We start from the raw sequence: 22,219 nt of genomic DNA on the forward strand, positions 1-22,219 counted from the left end.
TGATTTACTGAAAAGGCAAATTATTCTACATAACACTTCCGACCAGAAGCGTTACACTACAGCTGCTGAGGTACTGGTTATTCTTCGTGTTTTACTATCCCTGTTAATACATATGGATAAAACAAATAAAAGCATTAGCCTAATTTGGGGCCATTCTTTTGAATGGCCACACAAGTTTCTGCTTTAAAAATAATTTTGTTTGTAATGAGAAACAAACAGATGCTCTCTGCCAACATCAGGCATCGCATGAAAGACATGATGAGCAGTATTTGTTTGGGCTGACACCAGCTATGCATTTCAAAAACAAAAGTGTAAATATGTGCTAAAACACCAGAGAAAATGTGCCCGATGACTATTAGAACAGACACCCTGTATATACAAAACAATACTCACTGCTAACCGATCATTCATTGTACTGAATTATAATAACTGTAATGCCCAGGGATTGCATATGTAGCCACAATGCTGCAAGTCCACGGTTATACTTGTAAACTATTTCACTCTTTCTCCTTTCTACACTGATGTAGTCTGCATGTACCTGACTACAGGCTTATTTGAAGAGTTTTCAGTTAAATGAGTAGCAGCGGAGACTCGGGAGTCAAATCTCCGAGTGTACAGAGGTGGTGAGTTTGAAGATGACATCGAAGTACCTGCTGGCAAATTTAAAGTGAGTATGTAGAGCTCATTTCTGATCTCTAGAGTGAATCCCAGCCCACAAAAAGTACTATGTGGATACCACTAATGGAATGTGGATCATTTGTGTTACGAGCCAAACTACTATACCAAGGAGGGATTCTTATATGTTTGAAGAAGGATTCAGAGTAAAATACCCATTGCAAATCTGCTCCTTCACCATTGCTGATAGGACTAAATGTTGCATGAATCCTGTTCAACTGGCTAAAAGATACCTAACAGTTATCATTTTCAGTCACATATGTGTTAAAATAGGTAAGCATATAAAAAGGCATATGGAAAATTTGTAGAAACGATGTGCCAGCCTATAGCATTATTCTATCAATTCTACTTCACATGCTCTTTGGTGTCTATTTTTGTGTTTGTGTATTTCGTGATTGTAGATTGTCTTTGTAGGACAGTAAGAGAATAACAAATATTAAACAAACAAGTGAGAGCAAAAATGGTTCCTTGTGCATAAATTTTATGAGACACCTATTTAGCTGCTCCCCCCTACTAGTAGCAATTTAAAACTGGAAAAATCAAATGTTTCACATGTGCTTGCAACTTTTTTTTGTATGAAATGAAATTGACCAAACTTTGTTTACTTACATACAAAAAATTATGATAACAACACATTCTGCTGCGAACTGCCACTGACTGACCTCCATCACATCATGACTGCTGTTACTCAGTAAACACAAATGCTCTTTTTAGGACATATATTTACATTTCTAAAAATCTTGTGGATTGTCTTGTACAAGAATATGAAAAAGAAACTTAGAAGATACAATGTTAATGTTATTCGGATATCTTTCTCACAATAATTTGACATAAATAACTAAAAATTAAAGTACTCCAGATCCAAATATGCTTTCAAGATACATAAAGAGGGAAAAGGGGAGCATAAATCTGCAGTACTGTGACAAACCATGAGTGCAACAAGCACTGTTAAACGTATGTTAGGGGCAGAAGGGTGTAAAAGCCAGTCATTGTAACTGCTGCCTGGTCAGAGTGTGTAATCCTCTCTCTCTCTTGCTCTCTTTTTTTATACAAAAAAACCACTACTTTCTGGGTAATCACCCACCACTGCAGTAAGAAATAAATGTAAAATAACTACATGACAACCAGAAGGCAAACCAACAAGAACAGGAAAGACATCAAACTGTAATTTGCAGCTTATTTTTAGGTGTATAAAGCTAAGGTGAAGTTTTTAAATTACAAGTATTTACATCAAGTATATCAATCAACCAGTTAATGTGAAAATATTTATCTACCTCAGTTCCAAGCAGAAACCAATAATCCTCTCTCTCTCTCTCTAATAAATTATAAAGAAATACTATTTACTTAACTGATAAGATATAACATAAATGCATAACACTGAGAATAATGAATATGAACTAAAACATCTGATACAAAACAAAAAAATCTTCCTCTGCCAGATAAAACAAGTGGTCACCAGTTCTCATCAATGCAGAAATGCATCTTAGGCTCCAGACTGTTCATATCAAATCAGCAACTGTAATAAAAATTAAGAGTACATTACATACAAAGAAAACTTAATTTCAGTTACATATAAGCAATATCAAATAAACCAATTCCTTCATTAGTGTAACAAATGTTAAAAAGTCTACAGTAGAAAGTCACAAACTTAGATGCATTATACAGAAGCTTAATGAAATAATGCTGTTCATTTTGTACAAGAACCCATAAGAACCACAATGGACCTTCTCCAAACTACATATTAGATACTTACCATTCATTGGCATTTCGTCAATCTGAGTTGAATAATATTGTTCAATGTCTCTCAAAATTCTTATATCATCAGTTTTGACAAAATTGATGGCAACACCTTTTCTCCCAAATCGGCCAGAACGACCAATCCTGCAAATAGGTTGTTCAGATGAAAAAAGTTTTTGTTGGTTTTGAGGCCATGAAAAAATAAAAGGTTCTCTAACTATTACTGACACAAACACATGATTTCAGACAGAGGTAGAGAAGTGATAAAACTGGAAAAATAAACAATTTTACTGCCTACCTGTGGATGTACAGTTCTCTGTTGTTCGGCAAATCATAATTTATTACAAGAGATACTTGCTGAACATCAATACCTCTAGCCCACACATCTGTTGTAATAAGAACACGACTGAAAACAAGGAAATGTTTTCCATTGAATTAAATCAATCAAAATTAGGCATTCACACACATGTACATACATGCTCTGTTACTACACAAAAGCAGATGCAAAGACCCTTACCTCTGCCCTGATCGGAATTCCTTCATAATAGCATCACGCTCCTTTTGGGGCATGTCTCCATGCATTGAGCTAACAGTAAAATTTGCCTCTCGCATTTTTTCTGTTAACCAGTCTACCTATTAGAAAATTAAAAAAAAAGAAGAAAATAAATCTTAATTAGCCAAATTACAAAACAAAAATAAGTATAGTATGAGGGTATTCCACAAACATGCCCGATTACAAGAAACCGAATTTACTTTTTTAAAATTTAATCATCTAGTTTTTAAACAACAATCTTTAACCTCCTTCAAAGTGCTCTCCACTAGCAGTAAAACACGTTTAACCTTTCATTACACTGTTAGAAACTTCCTTTTTTCTTTTTTAATTCCTCTTCTGCAATGCCCGCTAGTGCTTCCATTCTTTTTCTAAGGGGTAAATTTGGGTGACTGAAGCACAGGGATGTTCCATTTTTAGTAAAAAATGGCGCGCACATGCACACACTGCACTGTGTGAGCCGGGGCATTATTATTGTGGTAAAACAGGTAGTCCAACTGCCACAAATCAGGCCTCTTCCACTGGTAGTTGTTGTGTGATTATATATATATATATATATAATATGTCCAGGTACAAAGCCTAGTCAACTGTCTGATCCTGTGGAACAAACACTGAACTGATGACTCATTTCACAACGAAAAAAGTGATTGGCATTGTTTTGACACTTTACTTCACTTGATGAGCTTTTTTTGGGCAAGGCAAACTTGCATGTCTCCCACTGGCTTCATTTGAGGGTAGTAATAATGACACTATGATTTCTCACCTGTGATGACCATGGAAAAAAGGAAAAAAGTCTATCATTTCAGAACTCATCTTTCAAAGTATACCACACTTTCCTGTGATGTTGTTTTTATTCACCAGTCAGCAGTTGAGGCACCTATTTGGCAGTCATCTTTTTCATCCCCAAACCTTACATTAAAATACACTGAATTGAACCACAGGCTCACTCCAGCCAGCTCAACTTCTTCTTCGTCAATCTTGCAGGATGATTACACGATTTTTTCCAATATTTTCATAGAGTAGGAAAACTTGAGTGGGATTTTTCATCAATCGACATTTCACGACTTTTGAAATGGGAGAACCGTTTACCCACTTAAGTTTACCCCATTGCATCACCCATAAAAGCCAATTTTAACATTTCAAGATTTCTGTGGCAGATTCTCTGAAACTACTTTACCTACATCGCTTGGCTCAGTGATATGGAAAAGGTAACTCAAATACTCCTACCATCATAATTTTGGTACTATAAAAACTCTGGCCACAGCATCAGTTAGAGGTCACAGCTTAGAGTGAGCACGGGCACCATGTAAACTGGAAAGTTATAACTATGCTTCTTAACACAAAGATCACGTACAGGCATTTCAAGATCTGCGGCTACATAGTGAAGTCAACAGTATCTTCTGTTAAGCCTGTAATAAACACACAGGAAATCCTTCGACAACTGAAAGTATTCAAAGTTGCAAGTGCGTGGTTCACATCTTAACTTCCAAAATGGGAATCTTGGTCAATGTATCAGACAGCAGTATTAGATCAACATCTTCTGTCCACAATGAGGGTCAGGGCTCTTTCTATGATGCACATAATTAACTCTAGTGCAGCCACCAACGTTTCCTATGTCCACAGTTTGAGAGTGCAGTGTGAATGTGACTGACCCTTATATCACCAAGTGGTTCCCTTCTCTCTCTCTCTCTCTCTCTCCCTCTCTGTCTGATCGCTTGTGTAGGGGGGGGGGGGGGGGACACTTATTGTAGCTTGAAAAGGATTCATCTAACAGTTGGCGAAGTTTCATTCTTTTATGCGAGCCCTTTGATATGTCAACAAACTCAACACTTCCAATATTCAGTGAGTTGTTTCCTTTACTCATATGTCATTAATAATGAACCTTATATGATAAAGACAAAATGAAAAATTATGTGGCATCTTACTATTGAACCATTGGTATTCAGTGAGTTGTTTCCTTTACTCATACATCATTAATAATGAACCTTATATGACAAAGACAAAATGAAAAATTATGTGGCATCTTACTACTGAACCATTGGTATTCAGATTTGCAACATTACATTCAATGAAAGTGAATAAATATATTAAAAAATTTCATTACCTTCCTTTTTGTGTTGCAAAATATAACAGCTTGTGTTATAGTTAAAGTATCATAAAGGTCACACAAAGTATCAAACTTCCATTCTTCTCTTTCTACAGCTACAAAGAACTGTTTTATTCCTTCCAGAGTCAGCTCATCACTGTTGGCAAAAAATACATTTTTATTCTTGCAAAATTATTTTAATATCAAAGTGCAGCTCTTTGTATTTAAGAAAGGCAGTATACAAGTGTTAATGGGAAGTATGTCATACTTCTGATAATTAATTAAACAATATATATATATATATATATATATATATCAATCCAGAAACTTATTAATTCACAAAGAGAAAGGTAGGCTAGTGAGTATTAAAATTCACAAGGTAATAGTTAATAGACACAGTCAAAATAAATAAAAAGTCCAAGCTTTCATGGCAGGAAAGAGGTAGGGAGGTGGTTGTACGTTAGAAGAAGTCCCATTTCCTCCTCAAATGGGATCCCCTCTGGGTCTTTAAGTGACCTGTTACCCCTCTAATTTAACAAACTATTTGCCTCTGTGGTATGTCATTGCTGAGCTTCACAGATGAGTGATTAGATTTGTGGGTCTAGAATGAAGTATCGTAGGAAAATTGCATTTTTTCCTCCCCTTTACAATGTATACTCTGATACCAAAATACTCTCTCTGTCAATCATAGTCATAGATATACAAGCTAGTTCCCTATTTTTTACCGTTATATAATTTTAGCATCATTTCCATACAGTGTATTACAATGACAAGCATCTCTGAAGAGTGCTCCTTTCATCTAGGAACTAGCAATTTTATAGTCTAAAGATTTCATTTATTCAGCCAGCCCAGGATGTTGTGCGATATGCAAAAATCAGAGGTAAATATAATACTTTCATTGTGAACTTGACTAACAATAATAAAGTCTGCAATTTTTTCATTATAAGGACACTTTTACTATTTCTCCTGTACATTCAGTGCAGTTATAATGCTGATTAACTGCAACAGTTTACATTTCTAAAAGATTGACTACCAGCAGAACAAGTGCAAAAGTGAACTGAACACAACTGAAGGCAGTTTGTCTGCACTCACTAACTATTTACTATAATATTATTGTTTGACATTAATTTATAGATATACAGTGTACGTCTTAGAGAATAGCAAAAAGACTGATGTTCTCACACTTGCACACTATGATTTATTCATCAATTATCACTTAATTAGCTGTAGTAAACATACATCCCCCAACTTGCAAGGGAACTAAAGGATGCCACAGCAGCCAGAGCCAATGTCATGTGCATGCTACTTGTGCTTGTGTGAACGCGTGTGCATTTTCTACTTCAGATGGAGACCTTTTGGTCGAAAGCTAAAATGTATAGCAGTCTTTTTCCTGTGCCTGCCTGCGACTCAACATCTCCTCTATACAAATTAAACAAATATGGGATTAAGGACAAAGCTCTGAAATGGCTCACATCATACTTGCACAACAGAAAGCAAAGTGTGTCACATCAAATGCAGTGAATTATTATTCTAAACTGAGTACAGTATCACAAGGTGTGCCTCAAGGCTCCATTTTGGGGCCAATCCTGTTCCTATTCTATGTAAATGACTTGCCCATAAATATAAATTCCCCGTCAGTTATGTTTGCGGATGACACTTCTGTTTTAATTGAAGATGATGCAGAAAAAATTCAGAGCTCAATTGTGAGCACAATGGGTACTCCAGAAAACTGGTTCCAGTTAAATGGCTTGAAACTGAACATCGCAAAAACCAATATGGTACATTTCAAAACCAAACATTTGAAATGTGTGGATCTTAAAATACATCATCACAATCATCCTATGGAAGAAGTTAACACAGTCAAATTCCTAGGACTAAATGAGGACAACAACTTAAACTGGAGTACACGTATTGAGTTCCTATCAAATAAACTAAACAGCTTTGCATTTGCAATGCAAATACTAGCAAACTCTACTGACATGAGTACACGAAAAATAGCATATCATAGTTATTTTGAATCTGTCATTAGGTACGGTATCATTTTTTGGGGAAATTCAAGTAGTGTATCTCGAATACTGAAACTGCAAAAGAAAATTATAAGATACATGTGTAGTGCACAACAAACAGAATCTTGTCGCCCATTATTTCGGAACCTGCAAATCCTAACAGTTCCCTCCATATACATTTATGAAATTATACTCTTTGTACACAGCAGACAAAAATTATTTGAGGAAAATCATTTTAACCACACGTACAACACAAGAAATAAAAATAATTTTATGTTACCCACACACAATTTGAAATTACATGCACGAACTCCACAGTATATGGGGATGACAATACATAACAAGCTAATGGGCAAAACTATATTTAATATGAAGCCAGAGAGTCTAAAAATAAGGCTACAGCAGATTCTGTGGGATAAATGCTACTATTCAGTAGAAGAATTCATAAAGGATGACATGATAATTTGAGCAAGGGGTAATTAATTGTTGGTCTTTTATGGTATGTGTAACAAAATTGTATTATTATTATGATACCATTTGTTAAAATCAGTTGTTGTAATTAATTGTTAGTTTTTTTATTGTATGTGTATTTTTATATTGTATTATTGTTATGGTACCATTTGTTAAAATCAGGTGTTGTATGTATATGGTAAAACTTTACCAAAATTTTGACGTGTCTCCTGTACCTAAATCAAATGATTTAGATTATGTACGTTATGAGACTAGTAAACCACAATTCACAATATAAGATGAGTAGCATTCTATTCTTTTCATAATGTTGTTGTTAAAACTAATTATAATTGTGATCCATTCATTTCTGCTTAATGGGAAAATATTTAGGACAATTTTACCAACGCATAAATGAACTGCTAGTACTACTGGTATCTGGCATAACTGGCAATCATCATGACGCTCTATTATTATCAGTTCCAGAAAAGGTGTGCTGCCACTATGTCACCATTCCAATAATTTATTGCACGAAACTTCACAAAACAAAATCAGCATTGCTTTCAGCATTATATTTGGTTACTGTAGTTCATTTTGGGTGAATTCAATGTAAAGCAAACAAGCAACAGCGAATGAGAATTCTATCTGTGTAAATGATACACAAGTGCGAGCACACTGCATTCAGCTGTGATCGGTTCACATTTAATAGTTTTCTGCTGGCAGCTAGTCTTTTAGCACACAATCAAAAAGGTTCTGAAACTCTACACTTCGGTGTTACCAGTAAAGAAAGTTTTCACTTGATATCTTGTCTATTTCTGTTGCTGACACAAGATGCACGAGTGATAGAGTGGTCTGATGCTTGTGCCAGTTGGGAATGGAATAAATACGCTCAAGCTTTGTATTTTCTTTTGTTACGAAAGAAACCCACCTTAAATGTCTTTGTAGGTTAGAAAATGTATGTCCTACACTTATTATAATAAAAGTGTACAAAAGACCTCATCATTCTGGTGTTTATGTCCACAGTAGCCACAATTGCATGGTTGATGCATCACTGTTATGTTAGGGATCTTTGATGATGATAAAGTAAATTTTACCAACTAACCTATGTGGCAGGTCATGTGTATTTCACTGATCACATTTTATTGACATTATATTCCTTATATGTACTTTAATAAAGCCCTTCAAACATTTTGCTTACTTCAATGCAGACATTGAAAACTATCTGAGAAATAGCACCTAGTGAAATGCAAAACGACCACTAACTTAAATCTCTCCAGCTGCAAATAATTACTGTGTTGATGCCAACATTTCTTCACGTTATGATGGTCATCAGTGATTACTGTTCTACTTCACAAATTCCTCTTTAACTGTAATGAGAAGCCAGCAAAAAGTGTCAGCTGATGTATTCGCTAAGTTTAGGAATAATGCTGAGGAAAGCTGGACCTGTAGTTCAGTGCTAAGTGCACTACTTCCAGGCATTTCACACTTCTGTACAGCTTAGACATTAACTACTTATTTTTCTGCACCACTTTCCTTACTTCATAAAAAAAAGAGGAAAGAAAGAAAGAAAAAGTGCTTGCTATGCAAAATAATCCTCTCTGAATATAAAAATTTTGTACTGCAGACCTAACTACACTGCTGGAAAAAAATTAGTACACCCGGGAGACGACTTAGATTTTGATCCAATGACAGCATATGCCATGTGGGAAATAGTAGATGTCCTGATAATGATTTAAACACTGTCCACCAACAAACAGCATTATGGTATAGCTACCAGAGCACTGTCAATGTCTACCCGTAAATACGGAATGCCCACAATCAAAAAGCTCAGTGTGGTGCAAACATGTAAAGCAAGCAGGCAACCACACCATGGAGATGCACTTGTGCTTCCTACAGCCAACTGAGCGAATTCAAAAGGTGCCGAATTGTGGCCTTCTGACTGGTGGGCTGATCCTTTTGGAGAATTGCCACACAAGTTGGATGTACTGCGGCAGCTGTGAAAAGATGACAGTATCAGTGATCACATGAAGATTCTCACTCATAAACAAGGTTCTGGACCTCCACACAGCATGGACTTCTGCCAAGATCATCATAAATGCACCAGAGGCAGATCATGCAGATACCACTGGACAGTCTTGTTCTGTGGCACTACAGTCCAGGATGAACCCTGGCCTTCCCAACTAGCTTCTGCCAACCCTCACGATCACATGCTACCCTCCTCCATTTTCTCCATCCGAACTTCCAAAGGTTTTCTTCCACTCCATCCCACCATCTTGCTCGAGGTCGACCTCAGCTTCTATGTCCTCCTGGATTACCAAAGAGAATCTTCTTCATCACCTTAGACGCCTTTCCATCCTAGCCACATGACCTGACCATCTTATCCTTCCTGATCCTATGTATTTTGTTGCAGGAGCATTGGCATATATGGTATACAATTCAGCATTGTACCTTTTCTTCAATTGTTTTCTGTCATACACAGGGCCAATTATTCTGCTCAAAACTTTCCTCTTAAATCTGTCAAGCAGCATTGCATCGGTTTCTGTCAAGGACAATGTTTCCAAAGCAGAACTGGTCTAACAAGGGTTTTATACATAGTGAATTTTGTTGGGCAGCTGAGGAGCCTTGACCGGAATAAATTACTCAAGGTGAAATATGCCTTATTTGCTGATATCAGCCTAATCTTAATTTCAGATGAGATGTCATTAAAGCCAGCGACAGTGGAACCAAGACACTTGAAGCTATCAACTCTTTCAAATATGTATCCATTCACATTGAAAGATGATTGCATACTGGGTTGATGTGCTTTCCCACAGGCCATGTATTTAGTTTTATCTTAGTTTATCATAAGACCCATCTTCTTACTTGCTTGACTTAGGGCTGTAAAAGCTTCTTTCAGTGCTGGTGCTGTCCATGCTATGATGTCTACGTCATATGCATATGCTAAAACCTGCACCGACTTGTAGAAGATGGTGTCCTTTGTCTGTAGGCCTGCTTCCCTAATCACTATCTCGAGTGCTACATTAAATAATAACCATGCTAATGCATCTCCTTGATGCAGCCAATTTTTTATTTCCAGGGGGTCTGAGTAACTTCTTCGAACTCGAATGCAGCTTCTTACATCAGACAGTATCATTTTAACCATTCTCAGGAGCTTTCCATGTATCCCCATCTCCTGTAGACCATGAAACAACTGGTTTCTATTGATGCTGCAGTATGCAACCTTAAAAGTCAATAAAGAGATGATGTATTCCAATTCTATATTCAACAGTTTTCTCCAAAATTTGGCACAGGTTGAAAATCTGGTCTATTGTTGACCTTCCTCATTGAAATCTGCTTTGATATATTCCAATTTCTTTAACCACCTATGAGAGTAGCCGATCAAAAATAACATAAAAAAACACCTTGTTCCCCAAGTTCAGGAGGGTGATCCCGCGGTGGTTTCTACACTTGGTTGCCCTTTTTATATATGGGACATAATATTCCTTCACTCCATTCATCTAGTATCCTTTCCTGTACCCATATGAGAGTGACAGAAACTGCTCTGACGTTGCTCCTCCACAATTTAGCAATTCTGCAGGAATGCTATCCGCCGGGAGCCTTGTTATTCTTCAGCTTCCTTAAAGCTTTTTTAACGTCCTCTAACCCTAGGCCATCCAGTGGCTGTTCATCATCCAATCCTTGCTCACAATCATTATAGATATCCTCCGCTTGCTTTACCTCTCGATTCAGCAGGTCATAAAGGTATCATTGCCATCTTTCCAGGGTCTGTTAACTCTCAGTTATTATGTTTCCTCTTTCATCTCTAATCAAGCTGGTTGTTGGAGCATATCGTCTTCTAGCATTGTTCACTTTTATAAAGAACTTTCTTGTTTCATTCTTCTTCTTGGACAGTTCCATACATTCTATTTCAGCCTTAGTCAATTCCATTTTCTTTCAGCAATGTGTTATCTTTTCTCTCGATAATCCTCCAGCAAGCTTCTTGTGCAGTTCGCCTGTAATGTCTTTCAATGCGAACTGTTGCAAAGCAGTTATTAGCAGTGGGACTACGGGCATGTGAAACTCTAGCCTGTCTTCCACAACATTGACATGTATTAATCAACTGGTGTTGACAGAGGATCACCTGGAAGATGAAATGGCGCACAGTGCTCTTCAGTGATGAAAGCAGAGTCAGCCTACATGGAAGTTATGGTCATCTGCACAATGTAGACCTCGTGAGTGCTGTCTAATAGAGTTCATACATCCAAGAAACACTGGCCCCATCTCAGGTCTTATGGTCTGGAGTGCAATAGTGGCCGAGCGGTTCTAGGTGCTACAGTCTGGAACCGCGTGACCGTTACGGTCGCAGGTTCGAATCCTGCCTCGGGCATGGATGTGTGTGATGTCCTTAGGTTAGTTAGGTTTAAGTAGTTGTAAGTTCTAAGGGACTGATGACCTCAGATGTTAAGTCCCATCCTGCTCAGAGCCATTTGGAGTGCAATACCCTACAATTCTCTTACATCTCTGGTGCTTCTGGAGGGGATGCTAACCAGCACTTGGTACATGCGGAATGGTGTTCGACCCATTCTTTTGTTGTTCTGGCAACAAGGTGATGTGTTGTTCCAACATGATAGCATTCGCTCACACTCTGCCCATGAAAACTAAAAGTGTCCTGCAAGACATGGAGCAACTTCCCTGGCCAGCACAAATTCCAGATTTGTCTCCCCTCGAGCACATGTGGGATACGAAGGGACAGGAAGTGACTTGTGCGACTCATCAATCAACAACTCTTACAGAACTATGTGAACAGGTCAAGCAGGTGTGGCATAACATATCCCAATAGAGTATATATATGTACTATCAACTGGATGCCACAATCAGCACCTGTTTTGCCGCCCGTGGAGACTACAACACATGCCAACATGGGTGTTGCAGCATGGGTCAATACCTGGAACCTTGGAACTGCTTGTGCTATTGATCTGTAAATATAATCATTTTGTGTACTCCTATGCACTGTTGCAACATTAAATTTCGAGTGTACTGGAAACCTTGAAAAGGGTGCACTAATTTTTTTCCTCAAAATTTATGCTGATTATTGGTGCCAAAACACAGCAATGCAGCTTTCTTAGGGTTTGCTTATTATCTCATGTTCTCTTCTGTTTCCTCTAGTGTAAACACTTGTTCACTGAATGGTAGTGAGCATTTGTGAATTGTCTGTGAATGTTCGCTGTATGGCTGTATGGGGGGGGGGGGGGGGGGGAGTTTGGGTTGTTTGGGGGAAGAGACCAAACAGGGAGGTCATCGGCCTCATCGGATTAGGGGAGGATGGGGAAGAAAGTCGGCCGTGCCCTTTCAAAGGAACCATCCCGGCATTTGCCTGGAGCGATTTAGGGGAATCACAGAAAACCTAAACCAGGATGGCCAGATGCAGGATTGAACTGTCATCCTCCCGAATGCAAGTCCAGTGTGCTAACCACTGCGCCACCTCGCTCGGTACGAATGTTTGCTCACTTGTGTTCACTTCCATTTGCTCTGGTGTAAACCAGGCTTAAAATTGCATGTGTATGCATCTTAGAAAACATTCAGATAAAAGCGTTTGATTTACTTTAAGTGCGACTTTATTCTTACCGTTTTACTAAAATCCTTATTGGATCTGTCATGAATTTACTTGTCATTTCCAAAATTTCATGAGGAAGTGTCGCAGAAATAAGCACCACCTGAAAAATAAAACATTTAGTAGCAAGCAACATTTTTGAACTAGCTTTAGAAACATCAGAACCCATTCCAACACAATTTACAAAACTATTACAAAAAAACATTCCTTCAGAATGGTCAAATACCTGAGTAGCTGGTGGAAGGTATCGATATACATCATATATCTGTTCTTTGAAACCTTTGTTTAACATTTCATCAGCTTCATCTAAAACCAGCATTTTTATTGATCGGGTTCGCAGAACTCTTCGTCGTATCATATCTGTAACATAGGAAATCTTTTGTTCAGAAATAATCATTCAAAAACATTATTAGACTTACCATTTAACAAAAAGTTACACCTGCATACTACACGAGCAACCTTATAGTGCAGGCAGAGGATACTTCATGTACCACAATCATTTCTCCACTATCCTGTCCCACCTGTGAATTTTACGAGAGAAGAATGAATTTCAGTGTGGTTCAATATAAGTTTTAATGTCCTAGTGAAGTCATCATCATTTCCAAGATGAATTGGTATGTTGCTCGACTTGTTGGATTTTTCATATTCCCAAAAATAACAGCCAGTTTCTCTATAATGGGCAGTGCCCTTTTTGTAAAAATAAAAATAACAATAACAATAATAACAGTGGTACTGGTAGTAATAGTAATGGCCTGAGTACTTATGGAAAACAGTTTTCTGAACGAAGATTCTGATGGGTCAACCTTACAATCAGCATATTACTAGTTTGTTTACTAAGTGTGAGATATGGACATTTAGTGTGAGAACCATACCAAAAGTGAGGTCTGCTAAGCAATTAACAGAGTGATTTAGTTTTGATAATTGCCATTAAGAACAGGAAAAAACAAACAAATAGGTCAGGGTACAGACTAGAGGAATGACTCATTAATTTAAGGAGAAGTAAAAACATATAAGTTAGGCTGGTACATATGTCAGAGCAGACAAGTGGTCTCCCATTACTCATCTGTGGTGAGAAAAACCTCATCTACATCCTACCCCTCACCAACCTGAATAAGGACAAAGACCACAGTAAGGATTGTCTTTTTGTCAGGAGATCAGCAATAGTAATAGTGTGAAGGCTAACCGTGTAACGGACATCAGTTGAACTGACAACAATAAAATAAATTAGAATTATATTAATACCTTCAGCTGCTAACGGGCGTTGATATACGTCAACGGGGACAGGTAAAAATGTGTGCCCCGACCGGGACTTCAACTTGGGATCTCCTGCTTACATGGCAGACGCTCTATCCATCTGAGCCACCAAGGGCACGGAGGATAACACAACTCACACCTCCTGCGAGACCCACATTCTCACCTTGTATGTCTACACACTACATTTGTAGTGTCCCACCCCAACACACTCATTAGTCGTGGAAGACATTCTTACCAAGTCCCGTAAGAGTTCGGGGAATGTGTGTGCATCCACACAGAAGAAGAAGGTCATGGCCGGTATTGCCAGAACTACATACTTATAGGGATATGGTGTCTGTTCTTTTGGACATGTCCGAAAGAACAGACACCATTGATGACCTGCAGCCGTCTAGAATGAAATTAGTGCCCTCGGTGGCTTAGATGGATAGTGTGTCTGCCACATAAGCAGTAGATCCCGGGTTCGAGTCCTGGTCGGGGCACACATTTTCACCTGTCCCCGTTGATATATCAACGCCTGTTAGCAGCTGAAGGTTCTAATTTCGTTCTAGATGGCTGCAGGTCATCAATGGTGTCTATTCTTTCGGACATGTCCGGAAGAACAGACACCATATCCCTATAAGTATACAATAAAATAATGTGGGAGAAATGATCAGTGGTTAATGCACCTGCCTAGTAAGCAGGAGATCTCAGATATGAAACTTCGTCGCAGATTAAAACTGTGTGCCGGACCGAGACTCGAACTCGGGACCTTTGTCTTTCGCGGGCAAGTGCTCTACCAACTGAGCTACCCAAGCACGACTGACGCCCTGTCCTCACAGCTTTACTTCTGCCAGTACCTCGCCTTCCACCTTCCAAACTTTACAGAAGCTCTCCTGCGTATATCGGCGCACACTCTGCTGCAGAGTGGAAATCTCATTCTGGAGGAGATCCCAGGTTCAAACCCTGGTCCGGTACACATTTTCATTCATTGCCGCTGATACCACGCGATGTCCCGATGCAGGTGACAGCAGTGATTTACAGAAATAATCATTTTAGAAGGTGTGTGGGGCCAGTAAGTGTCCCCTGTGACATTCCTCCAATAACTGCCCCACATGCAAGTACATTGTTGAAGAGGGGGAAAAGCACCCACTATTCAGAAGAGTGCTACCCCTACAATGGAAAACAAGTTGTGTCAGAAAGAAGGGGGCTAATCTTGTCTAAGAGCAATCAAAACAGACCAAAAGAGGGATGACCAAGGCAGCTGATCGAGATTAAAATGTTCCTGAGAATAAAAATAACTTTCACGTAGTATATGGACAACCATTTCAACTATTTGTGATTCATACGCTGGTACTAAAGGCAAAGAATCCAGAAGAGCATGTTTATCAGGAATAGCCAGAAGGAAGGGGCTGCTGTCTGTAAAGGCTCCGCAACCACAATAAGGGAGCTCATTACATAAAATAAAATTCTGTGTTATCTGAGATGTAGAGGTGATATAGGACAGTGGATTCTTTTGGGATTAACAGATGTAGGAGCAATGCACAGCATTAGTCTGCTCAATATTGTGGAATTTATTAGAGGGGGCAGTAGCTCACTAGTTGCTGTTCCGAATCCAAGTGATTTGCACCTGCAAATGTTGGGCAAGTAATTGCTCCTTTAGCCAAATGATCGGGGATACCCACGTGACTTGCAATCCAGAGAAAGACAATTGGACAAGCAGTATGACTAAGGTCAGAGAGAAGGTCACGAATAGCTGGTATTGTAGTGTTACTCTTGTAATATCTATTAATGGCCTGGAGACTGATCGTGTAGTCATTACAAATTAAAATGTGATTGAGGTCTGATTAATAAAACACAGGGCACTATTAATGGCCATCAGCTCCATTGTAAAAAAAAAAACCGCATGTTCCTGACGGGCATGAGAAGTAAAAGCATATCCTATCCAATACCCAATCCATGGTTTTGGAGCCATCAGCACAACCCTGAGGCTTCTGAAGAACTGGGAGGAACAGATGTGGGAAGCTCATGAGAACAACAAAGTTTAGGTCACTGAAATACACTTGCCCAAATTTGTGGTCTGGATACTAACAGAGGGGGGTACACAGGAAAATATGGAGGGACGAACAGGTAGGCCTTCCAAGAGGTTAGATGAAGCTCCCAGCAGAGAGTCTCAATGCACATTCCAACTTATAATACAACCCTAGGATGGTCAAGGTATTAGTGATCCCTGAATACAAAAAGAATTTAATAAGTTGGGTGATTAGGGAATTGTTGCACAGTGATTGCATAAGAGAGTAAGCCTTGGCACGTCCAAACTGACAAGGGAAGATCCTTGCTACATCGAGGAGATACTTCATGAGACTAGTCCACAAGGAGCAAGTGGTCAGTGTTAGGGCTGAGATATATGTGAGAGGTTTTGTGCTCTCAAAAGTTTGGCGCTCTTAGATAGTATCTGCATAATTGTTTGGACTTGGGGCAAATTTTCACTTTTGTTTCCTTTTGAGTACTTTCTATAAGTGTCTGAGAACACAGATAGTAGATGTATGAAACATTGACACACAGCAGGGTGAGTATGTCTGTGAGAGCTGAGAGATCACTCTCCAAAAGATTTTTCTGTCTTAGTTTTGTGTGTAAAGGTAGGGATTGCAATGGAAGGGCACTGGGTTGCAGATGTACTTTTAATACTTTCAGTGCAAGGAAAAAACAACCATGTTGGCGTTGGATAAGAAAGCGTATTATGTGGCAGAATGATTTTGGAGTATGCAAGAATCTGAATGTAGAGCTTGTGATGAAAAATCAACAACAATACTGAAATTTTATGAGTGTGACAGTGATGGAAGAAATACTCTTTATAAGTGGACCCCAAATTGTGTATCTAGATACTATTATGTGTAAATCCATTAGTGTTAAATACAGACTTCTTGAGACATTTCTATTTCTAGCATCAGCTACATTTATTCTCTTTCAATTGGCAAAGTAACAATTATGTAGAAATAACATGACACCATTTCATCCTGATACTCAGAGACATTCAAAAGCCAAGTCGAGAGATATACACTCCTGGAAATGGAAAAAAGAACACAATGACACCGGTGTGTCAGACCCACCATACTTGCTCCGGACACTGCGAGAGGGCTGTACAAGCAATGATCACACGCACGGCACAGCGGACACACCAGGAACCGCGGTGTTGGCCGTCGAATGGCGCTAGCTGCGCAGCATTTGTGCACCGCCGCCGTCAGTGTCAGCCAGTTTGCCGTGGCATTCGGAGCTCCATCGCAGTCTTTAACACTGGTAGCATGCCGCGACAGCGTGGACGTGAACCGTATGTGCAGTTGACGGACTTTGAGCGAGGGCGTATAGTGGGCATGCGGGAGGCCGGGTGGACGTACCGCCGAATTGCTCAACACGTGGGGCGTGAGGTCTCCACAGTACATCGATGTTGTTGCCAGTGGTCGGCGGAAAGTGCACGTGCCCGTCGACCTGAGACCGGACCGCAGCGACGCACGGATGCACGCCAAGACCGTAGGATCCTACGCAGTGCCGTAGGGGACCGTACCGCCACTTCCCAGCAAATTAGGGACACTGTTGCTCCTGGGGTATCGGCGAGGACCATTCGCAACCATCTCCATGAAGCTGGGCTACGGTCCCGCACACCGTTAGGCCGTCTTCCGCTCACGCCCCAACATCGTGCAGCCCGCCTCCAGTGGTGTCGCGACAGGCATGAATGGAGGGACGAATGGAGACGTGTCGTCTTCAGCGATGAGAGTCGCTTCTGCCTTGATGCCAATGATGGTCGTATGCGTGTTTGGCGCCGTGCAGGTAAGCGCCACAATCAGGACAATCCTAGACCGGCAAGGGAACTTGCTGTTCCAACAGGACAATGCACGTCCGCATGTATCCCGTGCCACCCAACGTGCTCTAGAAGGTGTAAGTCAACTACCCTGGCCAGCAAGATCTCCGGATCTGTCCCCCATTGAGCATGTTTGGGACTGGATGAAGCGTCGTCTCACGCGGTCTGCACATCCAGCACGAACGCTGGTCCAACTGAGGCGCCAGGTGGAAATGGCATGGCAAGCCGTTCCACAGGACTACATCCAGCATCTCTACGATCGTCTCCATGGGAGAATAGCAGCCTGCATTGCTGCGAAAGGTGGATATACACTGTACTAGTGCCGACATTGTGCATGCTCTGTTGCCTGTGTCTATGTGCCTGTGGTTCTGTCAGTGTGATCATGTGATGTATCTGACCCCAGGAATGTGTCAAAGTTTCCCCTTCCTGGGACAATGAATTCACGGTGTTCTTATTTCAATTTCCAGGAGTGTATGATAAGTAAAGCTTTACCAGACAAACACTCATTTTAATGTTTGACTTAAGGAACCACTCTTAACTTCCTGTAGGTCTGTTCATCATCATCCAATATCATAATATTATTATTAATAAATACAACGTCATATAAAATTATAGATACAGTAGTATTATTTCAAGTTTTCCAAGTTCTAAAATGGTTACTTTAAAATATACCTGCAATTATTTTCCTGTTAATTATTCTATGTTATAAAATTACTTTGCCTGATTCATTGAATTGTGGATATTCTGATAAATTTCTGCTGTGGAGGTGTTAGAAACTGTAGCCATTTCAGCCAACAAACTTTGCTGTTCCTGTAAGCCTATAACTGTACATTCCATAATGCTGGCCTTTCCTCAGACAACATAATTAAATCCACACTTCATCCTGAGTCCAATTCCTGGCAGCTTTCTTCACTACTTCTTCTTCTTCTTCTTCTTCTTCTTTTTTTTTTGCTGACATCACTGACGTTCATCCACATTGCATATCCACTGTGACAGTAGTCTCAATTGTCCTGACAATATCAGCACATGTACGCTGCTAGTTGCAGAGTTTATGTGGCACAGTAGGTAGTGCACTAGTCTTTCATTCATATTTTCATATTAACGTGAGGGCAAGTCTTTTGAGTAACATTTTTTTTATATTTTCATTAATTAATCTACATAATGTGTCCATGATTTTTTATATATTATTTGTTGTATAGCACTATTTAAGTTTAGAACTTTCGAAATGGGCTAAATGTTCATACTGTTCATTTTGGATATAAAATAGGCAATTTCTTCACCCAGTTTTATTTAACATATGCACAAATACGGCAAAATACCAGGATGTAGTAGTGTACAAATTGTGAAATACAACACAAATTTTGGACATAATACAAATCTGGGATGCAATATGGCCACTCAGCACTCTCCAAGTACTCTAGCTCACCTGACAATGCCGGTATAGTTTTTCTTGTGAGAGAGCTACAGCAAGCAGCTCTTAGGAGATGGAGATTACTGTCAACAAGAAAAGTCCAAACTTGCAAAGCACGACTATCTGAGATCTTCCTCCACTCTCTGACACTGCCAGTGAGCTAACCCCTGGCACTGTTTACACAACACGTATTATATGTAAAAAGTCTGAGAGTGTGAAAAACCTTCACATGTATACATTGCTTTACTGCTTGATGATAGACCTGGTGCAATAATATCAAAGCTGAAAGTATTGCTGAGCCATAAATCTGGTAGCCAAAGCCCAACAGGGATGAGACCAGGGCATGACAAATATGGGGAGGAGCAGCACGATCTGCAGCCCAAGAGGTATGGACCAGAAAGCAGAGAGCCTTAAGCTTTTGCATGCAGCCAGTTCTTAGTTGATGAATATCAGGCAGCCTTGTCAGCTTTTCGGCTTTTTATCACAGAGAAGTCCCAAAAATCGGGAATGTGCAACAATATTCAAGCAAGTACCCAAGAACAGTTCAGGGGCGGTATGGACTGTGGTATGACGATAGAAATGCACGACTCATGTTTTTGTGGAGGGCAACTGGTACCCACGAGAAAGAGCCAAAGCAGAAGCTCGGCAGATGGCATCTTGGAGCTGGTGTTCAGTCTGGTTAGGGACTGTGAGCTACATCAAGTGCAAAAGTTGTTGACATACATCTCGGGTATGACCAGTGATATGACCGATGTCACTAGGCCATTGAGGGCTATGAGGAAGAGTGTAACTCTTGGTACAGAGCCTTGAAAAATGCTGTCCTCTTGGACCAGTGAGGAACTGTTGGATGTATAAACTGTAAACCGCACATAAAAACCAATAGGAACACTTGAAAGCCCCAGTCATGAAGAGCAAGTTAAAAGTGATGGTGTCATGTGCTGTCTTATGCCTTATGCGGGTAAAAAAAGGCTGTACTGAGGTACTGTCATTTAGAAGAAACTTGTCAGGTTGCTGATTCCAACCTAGCCCAATGGTCAATTGTAGATCACGCCTTCCAGAAATGGCTGATGGGGAGACAAAACGCCCCACAATGTGCCAACCTGCTATTGAGTCATTCCATGTCAAATTAGCATAGAAAAGTATAATTCTCAACCTGACTGTCTTCCAATTTTCACAAAATTTGGCGTGTTTATTGCACATGACTTTTGGCCTTGGGTATCTCAAAACACCAACTTTCAAAATTGACAGAAAAACTATATATTTGCTTCTTCATGTTACACTATACAACATAATAAAAAATCAAGTTTGGATGACAATGGGATTAGAAGTTATAAATTAACTTGTACAGCAATGTGCTGCATTAATGTAAAGTAAATAATATTCAGACTCCAACAATATGATACAAAGCACTAAAAAACATGATCAGTGTTAAAAAGGAAGTGTTATAACAATGCTCAGTAAGGTAACAATGTAGGCAGGGCAATATCAAGCTATCAAATACTGGATGACAGTGTGGCCGCTACATGTATACGGATAGTTGCTGCAAAAGGTGCTGTGTGTTGAAATTATACAAATCTATTTTGAAGATGGAGTTTGAGATCATGTATTGCTGTAAAGCACTCAGGGAAGATGGCCATAATTTCAGGGTCAAGGGCCTGTAGCTGACCCTTTTACACTGAAACAAGTGGAAACCATAAACCTGCATAGCTCTCCTCAGATGAATCAGACACATCCGTATCCCCAAAAATTGTTTTAGACGCAATAAATGATAGATTGTTATCTATAAGCGAGTCCCCAGTGGAAAAGAAGAGACTGTAAGACAAAACAAATGTACAGAAAAAGTTATAACAGGAGTCTGAGATATTCCAAAGTAAATACATACTTAGTGTGGAAGAAACTGCACATTATGAAACAAATGTTGAACCTGAAATGATAATGCAACTGAAAAAGAAATTCAGCAGCAGCAGCAGAAGATCCAAATTCTGACTCATCTTCTGAAAAGTTTGAGCATTTGAAGTATTGAAAATGAATTTGGAGTTTCTACCTATTTAGTGAGAAAAGAAAAACAATTAGTCAAAGACTGTGGTATCTTAGCAACTCCCAATCCAAGACAAACATGTCTCAAGTGAACAAACTGTGAATAGTGTTGTAGAATTCTACAACAGGCATGATAGAAGCTGCTACTTGTCTGGGAAGAAGAATTTTGTTTCTGTCACGGAAAATGGATCCAGGATTCATAAACAAAAACAACTATTGCTGGGAAACCCCCATGAACTGCGTCACGTGTGCAAAGCTGAACATTCAGGACTGAAAATAGGATTATCAAAATTCTGCCAGTTGTGACCCAATAACTATGTTTTGGCTGGTGCAACAGTACCCATAGTGTGTGTGTTCACAGGATTCACAGAAATTTGAAGTTCATGTAGGTTCCAGATCAAAAGAGTTGACAATGATATAGACTGTCAACTTAGCACATACAAACAATGTCTTGCTCAGATCAATTGTAATCCTGAACAGCCAAAATGATAATTGTCCATGTGTGAAAACTGTCCAGCTGTCATGACACACCTGCAAGAGTTGTTTGAGGAAAATGGAATTGATGAAATAACATATACGCTGTGCACAACTCTC

At 39.5% G+C, this 22,219-nt stretch overlaps 1 protein-coding gene across 1 annotated transcript in view; it reads right to left on the reverse strand.

The window, feature by feature from the left end:
• Positions 1 to 1,379: 1,379 nt before the first annotated feature.
• Positions 1,380 to 22,219, reverse strand: part of LOC124786410 (eukaryotic initiation factor 4A-III) — a 60,513-nt gene continuing 39,673 nt past the window's right edge. Inside the window, exons 4-10 of the mRNA XM_047254261.1 lie at positions 13,318 to 13,451; positions 13,106 to 13,194; positions 5,067 to 5,205; positions 2,930 to 3,045; positions 2,711 to 2,818; positions 2,429 to 2,556; positions 1,380 to 2,191 (exon numbers count right to left, since the gene is read on the reverse strand). Coding sequence (XP_047110217.1) covers positions 2,175 to 2,191; positions 2,429 to 2,556; positions 2,711 to 2,818; positions 2,930 to 3,045; positions 5,067 to 5,205; positions 13,106 to 13,194; positions 13,318 to 13,451 — 731 coding nt within the window. The 3' untranslated portion in view covers positions 1,380 to 2,174. The remainder of the gene's footprint in view (positions 2,192 to 2,428; positions 2,557 to 2,710; positions 2,819 to 2,929; positions 3,046 to 5,066; positions 5,206 to 13,105; positions 13,195 to 13,317; positions 13,452 to 22,219) is intronic.

The sequence above is a fragment of the Schistocerca piceifrons genome, chromosome 1 (genome assembly GCF_021461385.2).
Source record: "Schistocerca piceifrons isolate TAMUIC-IGC-003096 chromosome 1, iqSchPice1.1, whole genome shotgun sequence".
NCBI classification, from domain to species: Eukaryota; Metazoa; Arthropoda; class Insecta; order Orthoptera; family Acrididae; genus Schistocerca; species Schistocerca piceifrons.